The sequence below is a fragment of the Telopea speciosissima genome, chromosome 3 (assembly GCF_018873765.1).
Source record: "Telopea speciosissima isolate NSW1024214 ecotype Mountain lineage chromosome 3, Tspe_v1, whole genome shotgun sequence".
In the NCBI taxonomy this organism is placed as follows: Eukaryota; Viridiplantae; Streptophyta; class Magnoliopsida; order Proteales; family Proteaceae; genus Telopea; species Telopea speciosissima.
The window spans coordinates 7531402-7545594 of record NC_057918.1 but is presented as its reverse complement, the minus strand read 5'-3'; the positions used below and the strand labels follow the sequence as shown (position 1 = coordinate 7545594).

The following is a 14193-nucleotide window of genomic DNA, read 5'->3' as shown; positions in this document are numbered from 1 at the left end:
ATAAAAGACTAGTAGTAAAAGAGGGAGGGGGGGGGGGGCGGAAATCAAACTCCCCCAATATCTATCTTGGTTTACCTTCAAAAAGTGCTCTCTCGGACAGTAGGCTTTGCACAAATCCTGATGGAAACTCCGTATCCGGTCAAAGCATTCAAGATCAGGGAAGGGTTCCAACTCCTAACAAATAATGTATTCATTGGAACGTAAGACCTTAATAATATAACTCAATTCTCAACTCTTTTTTAGGAAAACCAAGTTTCAAGAAATAAACTCAGTCTATTGTTGGAAAGTTACAGAATCATACTTTGATATAATCATACAATAAAGGATCAGAATCCACAAGAAGTTGATTAAGCAAAGATACAACTTGAGAAGGAAACCCAGGAGGTTCACCATAATCTTTAGAAGGAATACAACATGCTACCAACTTTGATACCAAAAACTGCATCATTGTATTAGCTTAGATTAGCAAAGAAAAAAGGACGAGAAATTTTAATGAGAAATATTAGGATACGTTGAAAGGATGGAAGATACATACCCGCAGTTGTTCACCTAGCACATTCATGACATCTTTAGAAGTGTTGTTTTTGAAAGCTTCAAGGATTGTGGATAAAATAACACAACATTGCTCTTGTAAAGGTTCACATCCGATAAATTGTCCGATTAAGTTGAAAAGATAGCTGTAAAATAAATAAACTTAACAGAAGTGAACATCCATATTCTGAAGTAAACTGCATTCAAAATGCTAACTGAATTTGGACAGTAATGCAATCACTCAGTTTAATTAGAAAGATAAACAAAACATAAATTCCCTGGTACCACATTCCAACCAATACAAGAAGAGGATCAGAATATGACGCAAATCACAAAGGATAGCTTCTATTTTTTATTTTCCAAATCAAAAGGTGCTTCAAAAAAATTTTGCTTTGCCCTTATACTGAAGAAAAGGATATGCATGGAGAATCTGGGGAACGATGCCTATGAAGAATAAGGCAAGTGGAGATTCTGGTATTAGCCTACAATCATGCTGTCATTGCAGGTTCACTGACCAAAAATGGACTTAAAGAGGCCTCATGGAATTTATTTTCCTCCAGATCAGAGAAGGCCCAGTTTTTATTAAGCACTGGACACAACCATACTCAAAAGCAGGAGGAAATTCTATTTCAAGAAATGGGGGATCTGCCCCATTTGAGTTTTGTGTTTTATTTTCATTGATTTTATCTGCAAGTGGCCTGATTTAAGCCCATAAGTGAGTTGGTCTTGGACGACATGAATTTTCCACTTTCCAGTAACTCTATAGGTATTTTAGTAAATAATAATTAAAGTAATCTAGTCATTTTATACATCATTAGCTAGAGTCTTAGTCTGGTCCTGACAGATCAGACTTTCAAGCAGCATTAAGAGTTTCATTTTACAAAAAGACCACTGGGTCTATTTGTTACTATTCAAATTCACAGCAGACCAAGCAATCGGGCTGATTCTACGGATCTGCGTTGTTGTGCAAATTAACTTCCCTACAATTTTAGTTTTCTTAGAGCATTATTATTCATCAGGCATCCAAGGTAGACCCACCATCCCTGAACCTGATATCTGATGACAATTGGCAACTGGTCAAATTGCAACCGTCAAACTAAAAGAGATATTGATCTTTCTAACACCACATGGTCCAGCAGTTCCAAGTTTCCAACAGCATTCAATTTAAGTTTCTTCAGATCAGACATGAAATGGTTGAGTTCTATAATTTTTAATAATTGTGCAATAGTAGAAATTTCTCATATTCTTGCGTCGAGTTCAATAATTTTTTGCTTCTCTTTGAGTCATGATACTTGGCTGTCATTCAGTTGAAGTGACATTTAGATTGACTTGAGTTGATACTTGATAGAGCCATACTTGAATCCTAGTCTAACCGGGATTCTTAGTTTGAGCACAAGGTAACTTCTTCTCTCTCAATGTTGCTTCAGCTATCACTAGAGGATTATGTTACCAGGTACCCTTGTGTTTATGTCTGTGCAGTTAACACTGAATACAGTTTTCACCATGGAGACTTTTGGAATAGTCTATGCATGGCAAGTAAAGAAATGTGAGCAACAGTAATTAAAATATTTCTCAGAGTCTAATTCTAATAGTCATTATACAGAGGTCTTCATATGTAATGCTAATGAAGTATTTTAGGTGGTGGAGAGAATACCTACTTTGGAACCCTAAGTAGGTTCCCTTCTTCTTCATCTTCCATTTATTATCGGTCTATTCTTCGTTTATTTCTAGAAACATAGCCGAACAGCCTAACCCTTTTACCAGTCATAATATCTCCTTCACCACCAATGATACTGACTTCTACCAAATAAAATCAAAATCATAAATTTTTTTGGGTCCACTAACTGTGGAATTTCAAGTCTGTCCTAGTCTCCTAGATCAACTCAGGCATAGATACCAACGAACATGGAAAGTAACATTCATATGAGCTTTTCATGCACATGAAATTACAACAATCATACAAATTATAAAAAATATGAGAAAGAACTTACCAGGAAGTGCTCGGAACAACTACCCTATGCCCGATTATATTGATAAGCACATGAATTGCAGACAAGCGGTGACACCTATGCCTATAATGAACTGCTTCGGTAACTTTGTAATGCATCTGGAGTATAAACTGCATGGTTGCACGTTAACCCTTATGTCACAACAAAAACAATAAGAAGAGGTTTTCACCAAGATACAGATAGGTACAAATAATCACCATAAAGACTCTGTCAGGACGAAAGATGTTGATTTTATCAACAACACAAATGTTTGCAGGACGATTATCCCTGTGAAAAAAACCCCATAAAATAAGCACTCAAAACAATAGATTCTCATTAAATAGAATGAAGTGAAGCACGAAGGCTGATAGTAAGAGATATTATACGTCTCCAAGAATCCATCAACTACTGTTTGTATTGCAAGCACAATTGTATCCTGGGGAAAGGAAGGAATAGTCGGCTCTAAAGCAGAAGATGCAAGGGACAGAATATAACTGACAATTGATACCTGCAACCAACAGAACAGATGTTACACACACACACACACACATATATATATATAGGGAGAGGGAGAGGGAAGTTCAGAAGAACAATAAGGCCAGCAGCAGACCAGGTCATTTGACTGGACCAAAAATAATCCAATATGTTTAATTTTCAATGTCCATTGGGTTGTATGGGCCATGGGCTTGGTATTTTTGGGTTTACTATTGTAATGGTGTCGATTCTATAAGCCCAAATATGAGGGATTTGAGTCCTATACAGGCTTTTAGTGCTGCTTCCATTTTAGTAAGTATTCTAGAAGACCTTTATTTTGTTTTCTCTGGAATTCTCTTTCTTGTGAAGAGTTACTATTTTCTTGAATTGTTGCAAGATTATAAATAAAGGAGTAGGGGATCAAACTACCCCAACAATTTGAACAATTTGTTAAGCTTATGCTTGCTGATTTCTTTTAGATTCAAAACTCTTTTGCAGTGAGATGCAGTGAAGCCCTTGGTGGGATGCCAAGTTGGACTGGTGCAATGCTAGTCAAGTTCTAGGTTAGAAGCCTAGGGCATATCCTTCTTCTTGTATCTTCTATCTTTTTCATCTTCTTTTCCTTCTTTTATTAAAGGTCAGAATCTGTTTTCAGTCTTGCGCATACTGTGTCTTCTTTGGTTTGCCCTCTTGAATACTATTCTGTCCACCAACTGTTATTTGAGTTTCTTCTTAAGTTTGGACAATTCCTTAGGCTGTTGTAGACCATAAAGGCAACCCCCATCAATCCTACTGATGGGTAGTTACAACTAGCCTTCTAGAAGACCATCAGCAGCACCTTATTTGTTTGGTTTCAAATTATACTCGGATTCAGAAAACTATGTGATGCTGGGTCCAGAGAGAAACTGAGCAAGTCTACCCACCTGACTGAGAAGCTCCTTTCTTTTTTCAAAGATTGCCGGCTCATAACGTGCCATGCCCTTTTAGACCGATCGGATCATGAGAACTGAGAGGCCCCGAACTCCAGCTTTCTCCTGACAGAGCTAGTAGGGCTAAGTAGTGACTTTACTACAAGGGAAGGGGGCCCAGTCTCACTTACTACTGTAGTCATTAGTCACTAATTCCATTCCCTAGTTTCTATTTTGATTTTCACTTGTTATTCTACACATTGGTTGTTTGTTTCCTGTGATCATGGTTTAAAGTATCGTACGTATCATATCGTATCATATCGGCCAATACGTATTGGTATTGGTCGGTACCGATACGATACATACCGATACGTCTCTTTTTTTTTAAATGGACTGTCTCGAATTGTATCGTAATGTATCGGCCGATACGATCGATACGTATCGATACCATCAATGCGTCCAATAAAGGGTTCTGTGGATGGTTTAATACGTATCGATATGTATCAATACAAATAGACTGATATGGCTCAATACATACCGATACCATCGATAGATTCCATAAAAAAACCATTTTCACTCACAGACTCGATACAACTCCTATTCTAACAGAAAAATGAAGGAAAACTCTCAACCAAGAGTCTAAATCTTGCATTTAATCTTGGTTTTTCATACTTTTAGACTCAAAAACGAATCAAGGAGTGCTACAACATAATCCTTTGCATCATCCAATACTCTTCATGGCTATAGATGATTACAACATGTAGGAAACCTCATCTTTTATAACAATTTCAATTTAATGCACTTGTTTGCTTATACATTATTCTCCATTTTAGGGTTTATGCATGACACTTGTTATATATTGCTTATTTATAATGTTTTGTGTTCCAAAAATGTATTTCCACGTGTAGCTTGACCATTTCTATGTGTATCTATATTGTTTGATACGTATCTCCGATCCGATATGATACAATACGTCTCTTAAAATCACCCGACTGATACAATACCCGATACCGATACTTTAAACCTTGCCTGTGAGTACAAATTTGGAATTTCAGATTCAGGTAGTTACTAATTTGATAATCTCTTACTGACTCAAATCTGACCCTTGGATCTGGTTCAAACTTTAAGGGTCTATTCCCCTTCCCTATTTGCCCACTAGACCAGAATTCTGGCCACATCACACTTGTATTTTCTCCATTTAATTAATCTCAGTAGTTTGTTTTGGTTTCTACTTCCTACAATTCTGGATTTATATGAGGTTTTCTAACCCTAATCGTTAGGTTATTAGAATACCCCCATTAAGGGTTCGCCAAGCAAGCGGCATTGATGAGCGCACCAATGAGTTGCGTCGGAACGGTTCTGTATATAGAAGGGCAGCAACATCAGTTCATGTGTGAAGAACGCTTTCCTCCATGTTGATCTAGAAGAGGAAGTGTACATGCAAACTCCAACCAGCTTCAAGTTTCTCTCAGCTGAAGGGAAAGTGTCTCCTCAAGAAAGCACTATATGGTCTCAAACAGTCCCCTAAGGCTTGGTTTTAAAGGTTTAGACAGGCCATTTTGAAGAATGGGTATTCCTAGAGCCAAGCTGACCACACTTTACTTACCCAGCGAGGTAATGGTACCATCACAGTAATGTAAAGCTAGGTTAGGGTTAAGCCAGCCCCAATTAAACCCACAATAATTTACAGCAGTCAATTAATATTAACCCCAACAGCGGCGTACAAACCAGGCCCAAAATTCAGATTTAGGGTGGAGACAGAAACTCAGGTTTCAGTCAAGTAATGGGACTGAGATCAATGTCGAGTGCAGGCCAAGGTATGCTCAGCAAACCCTCCAAGTAGGGGCTGATTTGAATGGCTAGAAACAAGACTACCAATAGAACACCAAAATTAGAAAGTATAGATCACAGAATAGAAACCAAACCAGCCAATAGAACAGAACCAAACTCAGGTCGAGTAGTGTTTGTATAGAGGAGACGCTATGCTGGAAGTTCCATTCAATTCTGTTGGTGAGGTTGGGAGATATGGCAGCAACACCAAAATAGAAGGTTAAGAGTTATCTCACAAACCAGCCCTTTGTTTGGGCTCCAATGAGGATCGAGTGGAGGCCTTGATGGTGGAAGGCTTTGCTGCAAATATGAAACACTTCTGATGGACAGAGATGGGAGTTATGGGATGGGAATGAAATTAGAATGCTTGGTATTATGGAACAATCCGGCCAAAAGAATGGTCTGCAACAGGGATCGAGTGGGATGATTCGTGTGGTGATTTGGCACTCAAAGTCTCAACAGGTTCTGGTGGATGGATGTGGAATTATGAGACTCAGATGTTGCAGCAACCTTCAAATCGCAGGAGCAGCACAGGGGTCTTCAATCGAAAGGTCACAACAGCAACAGATCTGAACCTTGTTTGTTACTTAATTCTGATCTTCAAGAGGTCCTCACAGGACTTGTAATAACTTCGAATGGCAGCAACAATAAAGGGGATCGAACAGGGTAGGGAGAATAGGAAGATAAAGAGAAGAAGATAGAAAAGATAGGAGAAAGGGGGTAGGGGGAATGACTCTCTCAGCCTGGGTCTCTCACCCACAGCTATCCCAGCTGTTGAAACAATGCGGTTCTCCCATAATTCAATGGCAAGCTTGGCCAGCAATTTTCTATTTTCAAAATTGTGTTACTTCCTTACAATAAGAGACCCTATTAATAGCTTAGGCAAGCTTACAATAAAATATAAACTAATCTAAAATAGAAAGTAATGAAAATAGAGACTACTAAATCCTAACTAAAATAGAGAGTACTAAAAATTAGAAGCAAATAAGGCTTTATAATCCAGCCTTCTAAAACAAAACAAGGAAGGTCACGAAAATAGAAACTGAGGAAATTAGCAACTAAGCAGTTGGGAAAGGGACTGGTCAAAGACCAGATCTTCTGTCACAATCGTTGCAAACAAAGGCCCCTTCTAGAAGTCCAGCTGGCTGGCTCGAGCTGGTCTCCATGGCTGGTTCGAACTGGTCCAAGCTGGGCTGACTCGAACCACCTTGGTTCTTCTTCTTTCTCTTCTTCTGGCCAGAATCTGCATCACACAACCCTTACTTATGTTGATGACATTATGGTGACCAGAGACGACAAGTATGAGAAAGCTAGACTGAAGACCTACTTGGCCCAACAGTTTGAGATTAAAGATAGGACCCTTGAAGTCTTTCTTGGAGATTGAACTATCAAGATCAAAAAAGGGAATCAATATATGTCAAAGGAAATTTGTCCTGGACTTGTTGAAAGAAACAGAGATGTTGTATTGCAAACCAGCAAACTCTCTTATTGAGCAAAACCACAAGCTAGGAGAAGACTATGGCCCCTCTCTTGTTGACGCAGGAAAATACCATAGGCTGGTAGAGAAGCTGATCTAGCTCCCTTTGACTTGCCCAGATATCACCTATGCAGTTGGGGTGGTGAGTCAGTTTATGCATGCCCCAAGTGTGGACACTTGACTGTTGTGTATCGTATCCTTAGATACTTGAAGTCCACCCCAGGAAAAGGACTATTATATGCCAGGCACAACCATCTGAGGATAAAGGGCTACACTAATGCAAATTGGGCTGGCTCGGTTTCTGACAAAAGGTCTACATTAGGATATTGTACATTTATGGGAGGTAACCTTGTCACATAGAGAAGCAAAAAACAACCTGTTGTGACCCGATCCAGTGCAGATGTAGAGTTCAGGGCTATGGCTCATGGAGTGTGTGAACTCCTACGGTTGAGAAGGTTGTTCCAAGAGTTAGGATTTGATACTGAGGCACCTATAAGACTATTGTGATAACAAGGCTGCCATAAGTATAGCATACAACCATGTCCAACATGACAAGACAAAACACATTGAAGTGGACCAACACTTCTCAAGAAGAAGATCGACTCTGGCTACAATTGTACTCCTTGTGTTAAGACATACGATCAATTGTACCATGTTACTGGGGAGGCTACTCACCAAGGTATTTCCCAGATTTGGTGTAAACCTATTGAATGAGGAGGCTTCGGGGGTGAAGTCTCCAAATATCAACCGGATTACCCAAGTGAAGATGGGTATAGAACTTCCACCTTTTTCTCCAAAGCTTGGTCATCCTGACTGCACCGACATGGTACAGACTACTGATGCTGAGGATGGTACAGAGAGAGGACATACAGAGGCACGCAGAGATCCACTTCCTCCTCCTCGACACCCTTCACATGGTCATGCGGGTGCTTCTTCCTCGTTTGTTGTGGCTGTTCCTACAGATGGTACTCCCTGGGGACAGCTCTTTAACTGGTTTGAGGGCTTAGAGAGATCCATGGCATAGGGATTTAATGGCATGAGAGACTTCACTCATGTTAGCAGCCGTGTTTAGGTAGTGGAGACTGGGCCAGTGGAGATCCTGGGACCTGTGGGTTATGTGCCCACCACCACCACGGCAGTGATGACTTATGCATCATAGTCTAGCGTTTGCTTTACTTTCCTCAGTTGTTCTTCGTTGAACCTTGTACTTAAGGTCTGTAAAAAGTTGTAACCATTGTACTAAAGACTCAGCTTATTTATGAAGTTTTTAATTTTCTATTTAATATCTCTTGTGTTGTGCAATCAAATTTTTATTTTTATTTTTTTTTATTTTTTTTTTTTTAGTTGTAGCTTTTAGTTGAAGCTTTTATTTATCCTAAGTAGAATCACCTTCAGATCAATGAGTCTAAGAACTACTGTACAGTGAACTTGATTGTAAATAGGAGTAGAGCACAAAGGCTCTAATACCACTTAAATGTCACACCCCGACCTGGTGCTTAAGGGCCAAGTGTGGCGGGATGTCTCTGACATCCAACCAATCCCCAAGGATCACAAGTGCGGTACCCTATTTACAATCATTGCTCACAGACACAGTAATCAGAGGTAGCGGAAACAATTTAATTAATAGAGATAACATCATTAGTAAGAGAAGTCTAAGTGATATTTCATTTATATAAAGGATAAGGCTTGTGATACAACTATACAGTTCTCAAAGGTACCACAGAGTAAAAGTATACAAAAAACTATACTATAACTATATAAAGCATTTATAAAGCATAAAAGAGTGGGGAGGCAGCCTGACTATCAGGCCAAGATCGGGAGGTTGTCGCAATCATCACGTCGCACGAAGTATCGTGCACTTCAAACTCAGCGCCACAAATCCAACATTAGAAGTAACTAAATCACTCGAAAAATAAGGATATCCATAGGGTGAGCTCTCAACCGAGCCCAGGTAAGGGGGTACAAGCATACAAACACAATAAATCCACGATGCATGTGCTAAACTAACATGTTCCTAAGACGATACTAAGTCTCATGGGGTATAAGTACTACTACTAGTGGTAGATGCTAACCTCGGTCCCAGAACTAACCCTTCGGCACCCGAGCGAAACCATTCTACCACCAGGTGAGGACCCACCGCCCGAAACTAACACATCGGACCCGACAGACTCCCAAACGACCAACCCCGCCTTTATTCCTACAATGAATTAAAGACCCGCTAACACGGGACAAAGATGACATCCCTAACTAACACATCGGTCTCGCCACGGGTTGTCCAACACCTTTCCCCTGTTGGTAAGGGCGCAGATCTGGGTAATGAATATCAACCTAGCCCAGTGCAATCTAAACATGATGAGGCAAGCATGATCTGAGTTATAAATTACCGAATTCCATCATCATAAATTCACATCGTATAAATAATCAATGCAAATACAATGCAGTATGTCTTTGTACAACCTATTTTACATGCAGTTTAATGCATTAAATAAAAGCTAGAAAACAACATGCTCCAGGTATAGAGGTAATGATGCATGAGCATGGCATTCAGCATAAAGTTGAAATTAATGTGATAAACACGCAGGAAATTAAGGTCGAATCCCCTTACCTGAGATAGTCGATAAGCCTAGTCAGTTAGAAACCCAAAAGGCTAAGTAATCCTCACCAAAAATAGAGTAAAACAGTCCTAAATAAACATCAAAACATCATATATCAGTGAGGGTAATAGTCTAGGTCAAACCCTAAGGAATCAGTCCAACAATCACACAAAAAGGGGCAACCGGATGCAGACTTCCAGTGAGCCGGTCGACCGCCCCCTAGGCCTGCAACAGCATCCGGGTCAGTGTCCGAATTTGGGGGTTTTGCTCCAATTGCATAGATCCTTGCATGCAAGGCCCTAATTTGATGATTTAGCACCAATTCAAGGTGGGTCAATCTATTTTGGGTTCCAATTTCACAATTGTTTAGTTAATTTAGGAATTTCATAATTTAAACCTAAATTTCTTATCTAGGGTTCATGAACTAGTTACTGGGAGCAGAAATTGGGCTTATTAGAGGTACTGCCATAGAGATTCAGGCATAATTGAGCCTAAATAGCATTAGAACAGCAAGCAATTGGATAAGACTCTTATTACTTGAGCTCAAACTTAGAGCTTTAATGGCAAAATTTTTATTTCAGGTATACTTGGACTGAAATCCAGTAAATTAAGAGGAGAAAGAGAAGGAAACAGCAAGAGTTTTTCGGGCTTACCAGAAATTAGAGGCAGAACAGATGCTGGAATCACTTCTAATATAGATTCAAGTTCAAGTTCAGCTGTAGGTGGTAAGCCTTCAAGAACTGTTCTAATCCCTCTTCTTCTCTTCTCTTTTCCCTTTTCTTTCTTCCTTCTCCAAGCTGGAACGGATTTTTCAGCTTCTCTAACTTGTAATGTGGTTTGTAAATAACTTAAAAGAAGTTATATATATATAGGATACTTAACCACTAAGGGGCAGAATCGTCTTTTGGTCATAAATTATTTCTAAAATTGATTCTTTTGTATTTATTACCTTATTCCAACTACAGAATGATATCATGCGACATTAGGGATGATCCGGATACGGGTAACTGTCCGGAATTACATTCCCCACTGGGGAACTAGGTCCCACAGAGGCAATTTTACTAAAATACCCTTCTAACTCTATTTGGTTGTACAAAACATTATATAAATACATTTTAAATTATACTTACATTGAGTTTAATTAAGGGGGAGGTCCTGCAGCCTGTCCAGCCAGCAGACCCGACACAGGTAGCTCTGGTGCGGGGTCCCACTGAGTAAAAATTACTATTCTGCCCCTAATACACTAATTAATTAAAAATACAACATATATACATATAAAATGGGATTCTTACCTGGGATTCGGCCTAAGACAGAGAGAGGCTTCGCAGGCCATCAAACCAACATGCCAAGCACAGCAAAAAGATGTGATGTTGCCCATAGCTTGAGGTTAGCATGGGAAATATTGAACCAAAATCTGAAATCACTCGGGTTCCAAAAGTTCAAATTTATTCGGAAATTTGACCAGGTTTCACAGCGACTGAGTCGATATGGTTGAAATTCTCATAGAAGTTAGTTTTCCTATAACTAAACCGATGGAGATGTTTTGTGATAATCAAGTCGCTGTTCAGATTGATAGTAATCCTGTTTATGATGAGAAAACTAAACATGTTGAACTATATTGTCATTTTGTGCAGGATGTAGTAGTGAAGAAAGTTATCTCTACAGTCTAGACCCTATGTTCATTCTTCAGACCAGTTGGGTGATATTTTACCTAGGCTTTAAGCCGAGGTCCATACTATCATGTATTCCAAGCTGGGCATGGGAGATGCATATCCTCCAAGGCTCCAACTTGAGGGGCACTGTAGGTGAGAAGTATTGAATCACTACCCTACTAAGTGAGATGTACTGATAATGTTGTGTGAGATGGATTGGATTAAAAAGTGAGATGTAGCCGACCCCATTTAGTTGGGATAAGGCTGAGTTGTTGTTGTTGTTGTTGTTGTATGCACCATTATATGAATTTTATTAAATAGTTTACTGCAATACTGTAAAGAGTTTCCTGCAACATGGACTATTCAATGGCATATAATTCCAGCAAGACATAAATTAAAAGAAAAAAGGAAAAAAAAAAAAACTTATAAACTTTAATAACCATTGCATCTATATACCATAATTAATTTTTAAAGAGTATGAGAAACTTTTTACTATGCAAGTACAAACCATATGTCTTTTTATGAGTTTGTCTCGTTCATGCTCCGTCAATTCGGCAATACACAAAAGTGAACTCTGGAGTGAGACAGCCCCTTTTTCACTTCCCTTTTTCCTACTACAATATAATGCCATACATACTGCAAAAATTGGCACAAAATGGTCTGTTGCAAGATCTCTCAATGGCTGACCAGAAACCTGTCAGGAATCAAAAGTCAGAAAAAATAAATAAATAAAATAGATAAAAGCAACAAGAGGAAGATCGATATAAATATATCAATACTAACACTCAATGCTACCAACTCCAACTCTCACAATGTCAAATTAAAGGACACATACATGCAGGTCATAATTTCAACAATCCAGCACGTCCATCAAGATTACAAGTTTTTAAGATATTGCAGACAAATTTTAGCTGAAGGTTGTAATTCAGCAGCTAGTAAAGGATAAGGATAGATAAGAAGAAGGTAACTGAAAAGGTTGAAGATTCCCACCTTAGCAAGTAAAGAGAGATTAGTGGTGTCCCCACCAAAAACCAGAGCTGGAAGAAGCCAAGGGCAACAATATTGCACAAAATCAATAGCTTCCGCTTTAGAAACAAAGAGATTCCGTATCTGCAATGCATTTAGCACGTGTAGTCAGATAAAATAACCAGGAATGCCAAGCAAATTATAAATAGACAGAAGGGAAGCCACAAAATAAGGTAAACAACAAGAACCAAAATATGGAAGAACATAATAATCATGTGCAATATAGACTTGCAGAATCAATGATGTGGACAAAGCATAGATTGTTTTTCCTCCCTCTCGCTGAGAAAGAAAGCATGGACATGAACTAGAAAAAGTGTGAATCAATCGTAAATCAGGACTAAAAAGAAGAGAAGAAGTTTCATGACAATTTTTTTCCATTCTGACCAAGTGGTCACGGGTTGAGTCTGGAAACAGCCTCTCTGGGAAAGCAAGGATAAGGCTGTGTACATTACACCAAAATTCTCAAAGAAGAATTTCAATTTTGCCAAGGGGAAAAATCACTTAAATCAGTCTATATACCGAAACTTTGCTTTACCATACAGCAAGTGGTGGAGTTAGATCATTAAAACTCATTTAAACCAATTTGCGGAGAGGATGCCATGGCACCCAAGAATAAGATTCAACATTCATTTTTTCAAGCAGGACTCTTCCAAACCTCCAGAGTTAAGAATACTGAGAGTACAAATATTAATATTAGGTAACGACGAATAATCAGGAGTGAACCAAGTGTCGGTTTATGTTCAAAGTGATGAGAATTTTGAGAAAATGCAATCAAATACAGCAGTACAGCATATCAGTTAATGGGATGTGGCTATGCAGCTATACCGGCCAAGTTTTAAAGTATCGGTATCGGGTATCGTTTCGGTCGAGCGATTTCAAGAGACGTATCGTATCGTACCATATCAGAGATACTTATCAAACAATGCAGAAACGCATGAAAATTGTCAAAATAAACATGGAAATACACTTTCGGACACAAAAAACAATATAAACAAGTAATATATAACATATATCATACATAAACACTAAAATAGAGAATAATGTATAACCAGATAAGTGCGTTAAAATTGAAATTGTTATAAAAGATGAGATCTATTACATATAGAGTCACTCTATAGCCATGAAGAATGTCGGGGAAGATCAAACTCATGTCTGGAAGGGTCTTCAAGAATATGAGCGACTAGAATGATTTTGTGTACTGACCGAACATAAGCACAATACTGACCCCAGTCGAAATACTGATGGTTGGCCAGGTACTTGAAAAAATGCATGGTTTCGACCAGTATCGACTGAGATGTTGGTAATTTCGCAAGTTTCAACACTTATGCCCATCAAAACTTGAGGAAACCTGGCTCGAAACCAAGACAGACACTTAATTATGCCTAATAACATTTAAGTAAATGAAATAATATTATTTCATTTACTTAAGATATTATTCATAAATAAGCAAATAACCCCCTAATTGAATCCAATAAAAATAGTTAAAAAGCAGGGGTAAGGCTGTCTACTTACATTATGACCCTCCCCAGACCCCGCAATGGCGGAAGCCAGTGCACCCTTTGAGGGTGGACCTTGGTGCAACGGTAAAGGTTGCTCCATTGTGACCAAGTGGTCACAGGTTAAAGTCTGGAAACAGCCTCTCTGCAAAAGCAGGGGTAAGGCTGTCTACATTATGACCCTCCCCAGACCCCACAGTGGCGGGAGCCTTGTACA

At 38.9% G+C, this 14193-nt stretch overlaps 1 protein-coding gene across 3 annotated transcripts in view; it reads right to left on the bottom strand.

Moving 5' to 3' along the window:
• Window positions 1-14193, bottom strand: part of LOC122654333 (serine/threonine-protein kinase ATM) — a 186430-nt gene that overhangs the window by 91912 nt on the left and 80325 nt on the right. For all 3 annotated transcript variants that reach the window (XM_043848385.1, XM_043848386.1, XM_043848387.1), the window contains exons 30-37: window positions 12445-12564; window positions 11963-12148; window positions 2906-3027; window positions 2738-2807; window positions 2523-2650; window positions 536-677; window positions 302-439; window positions 76-174 (exon numbers count right to left, since the gene is read on the bottom strand). In XM_043848385.1, the coding sequence (XP_043704320.1) occupies window positions 76-174; window positions 302-439; window positions 536-677; window positions 2523-2650; window positions 2738-2807; window positions 2906-3027; window positions 11963-12148; window positions 12445-12564 (1005 nt within the window). The remainder of the gene's footprint in view (window positions 1-75; window positions 175-301; window positions 440-535; window positions 678-2522; window positions 2651-2737; window positions 2808-2905; window positions 3028-11962; window positions 12149-12444; window positions 12565-14193) is intronic.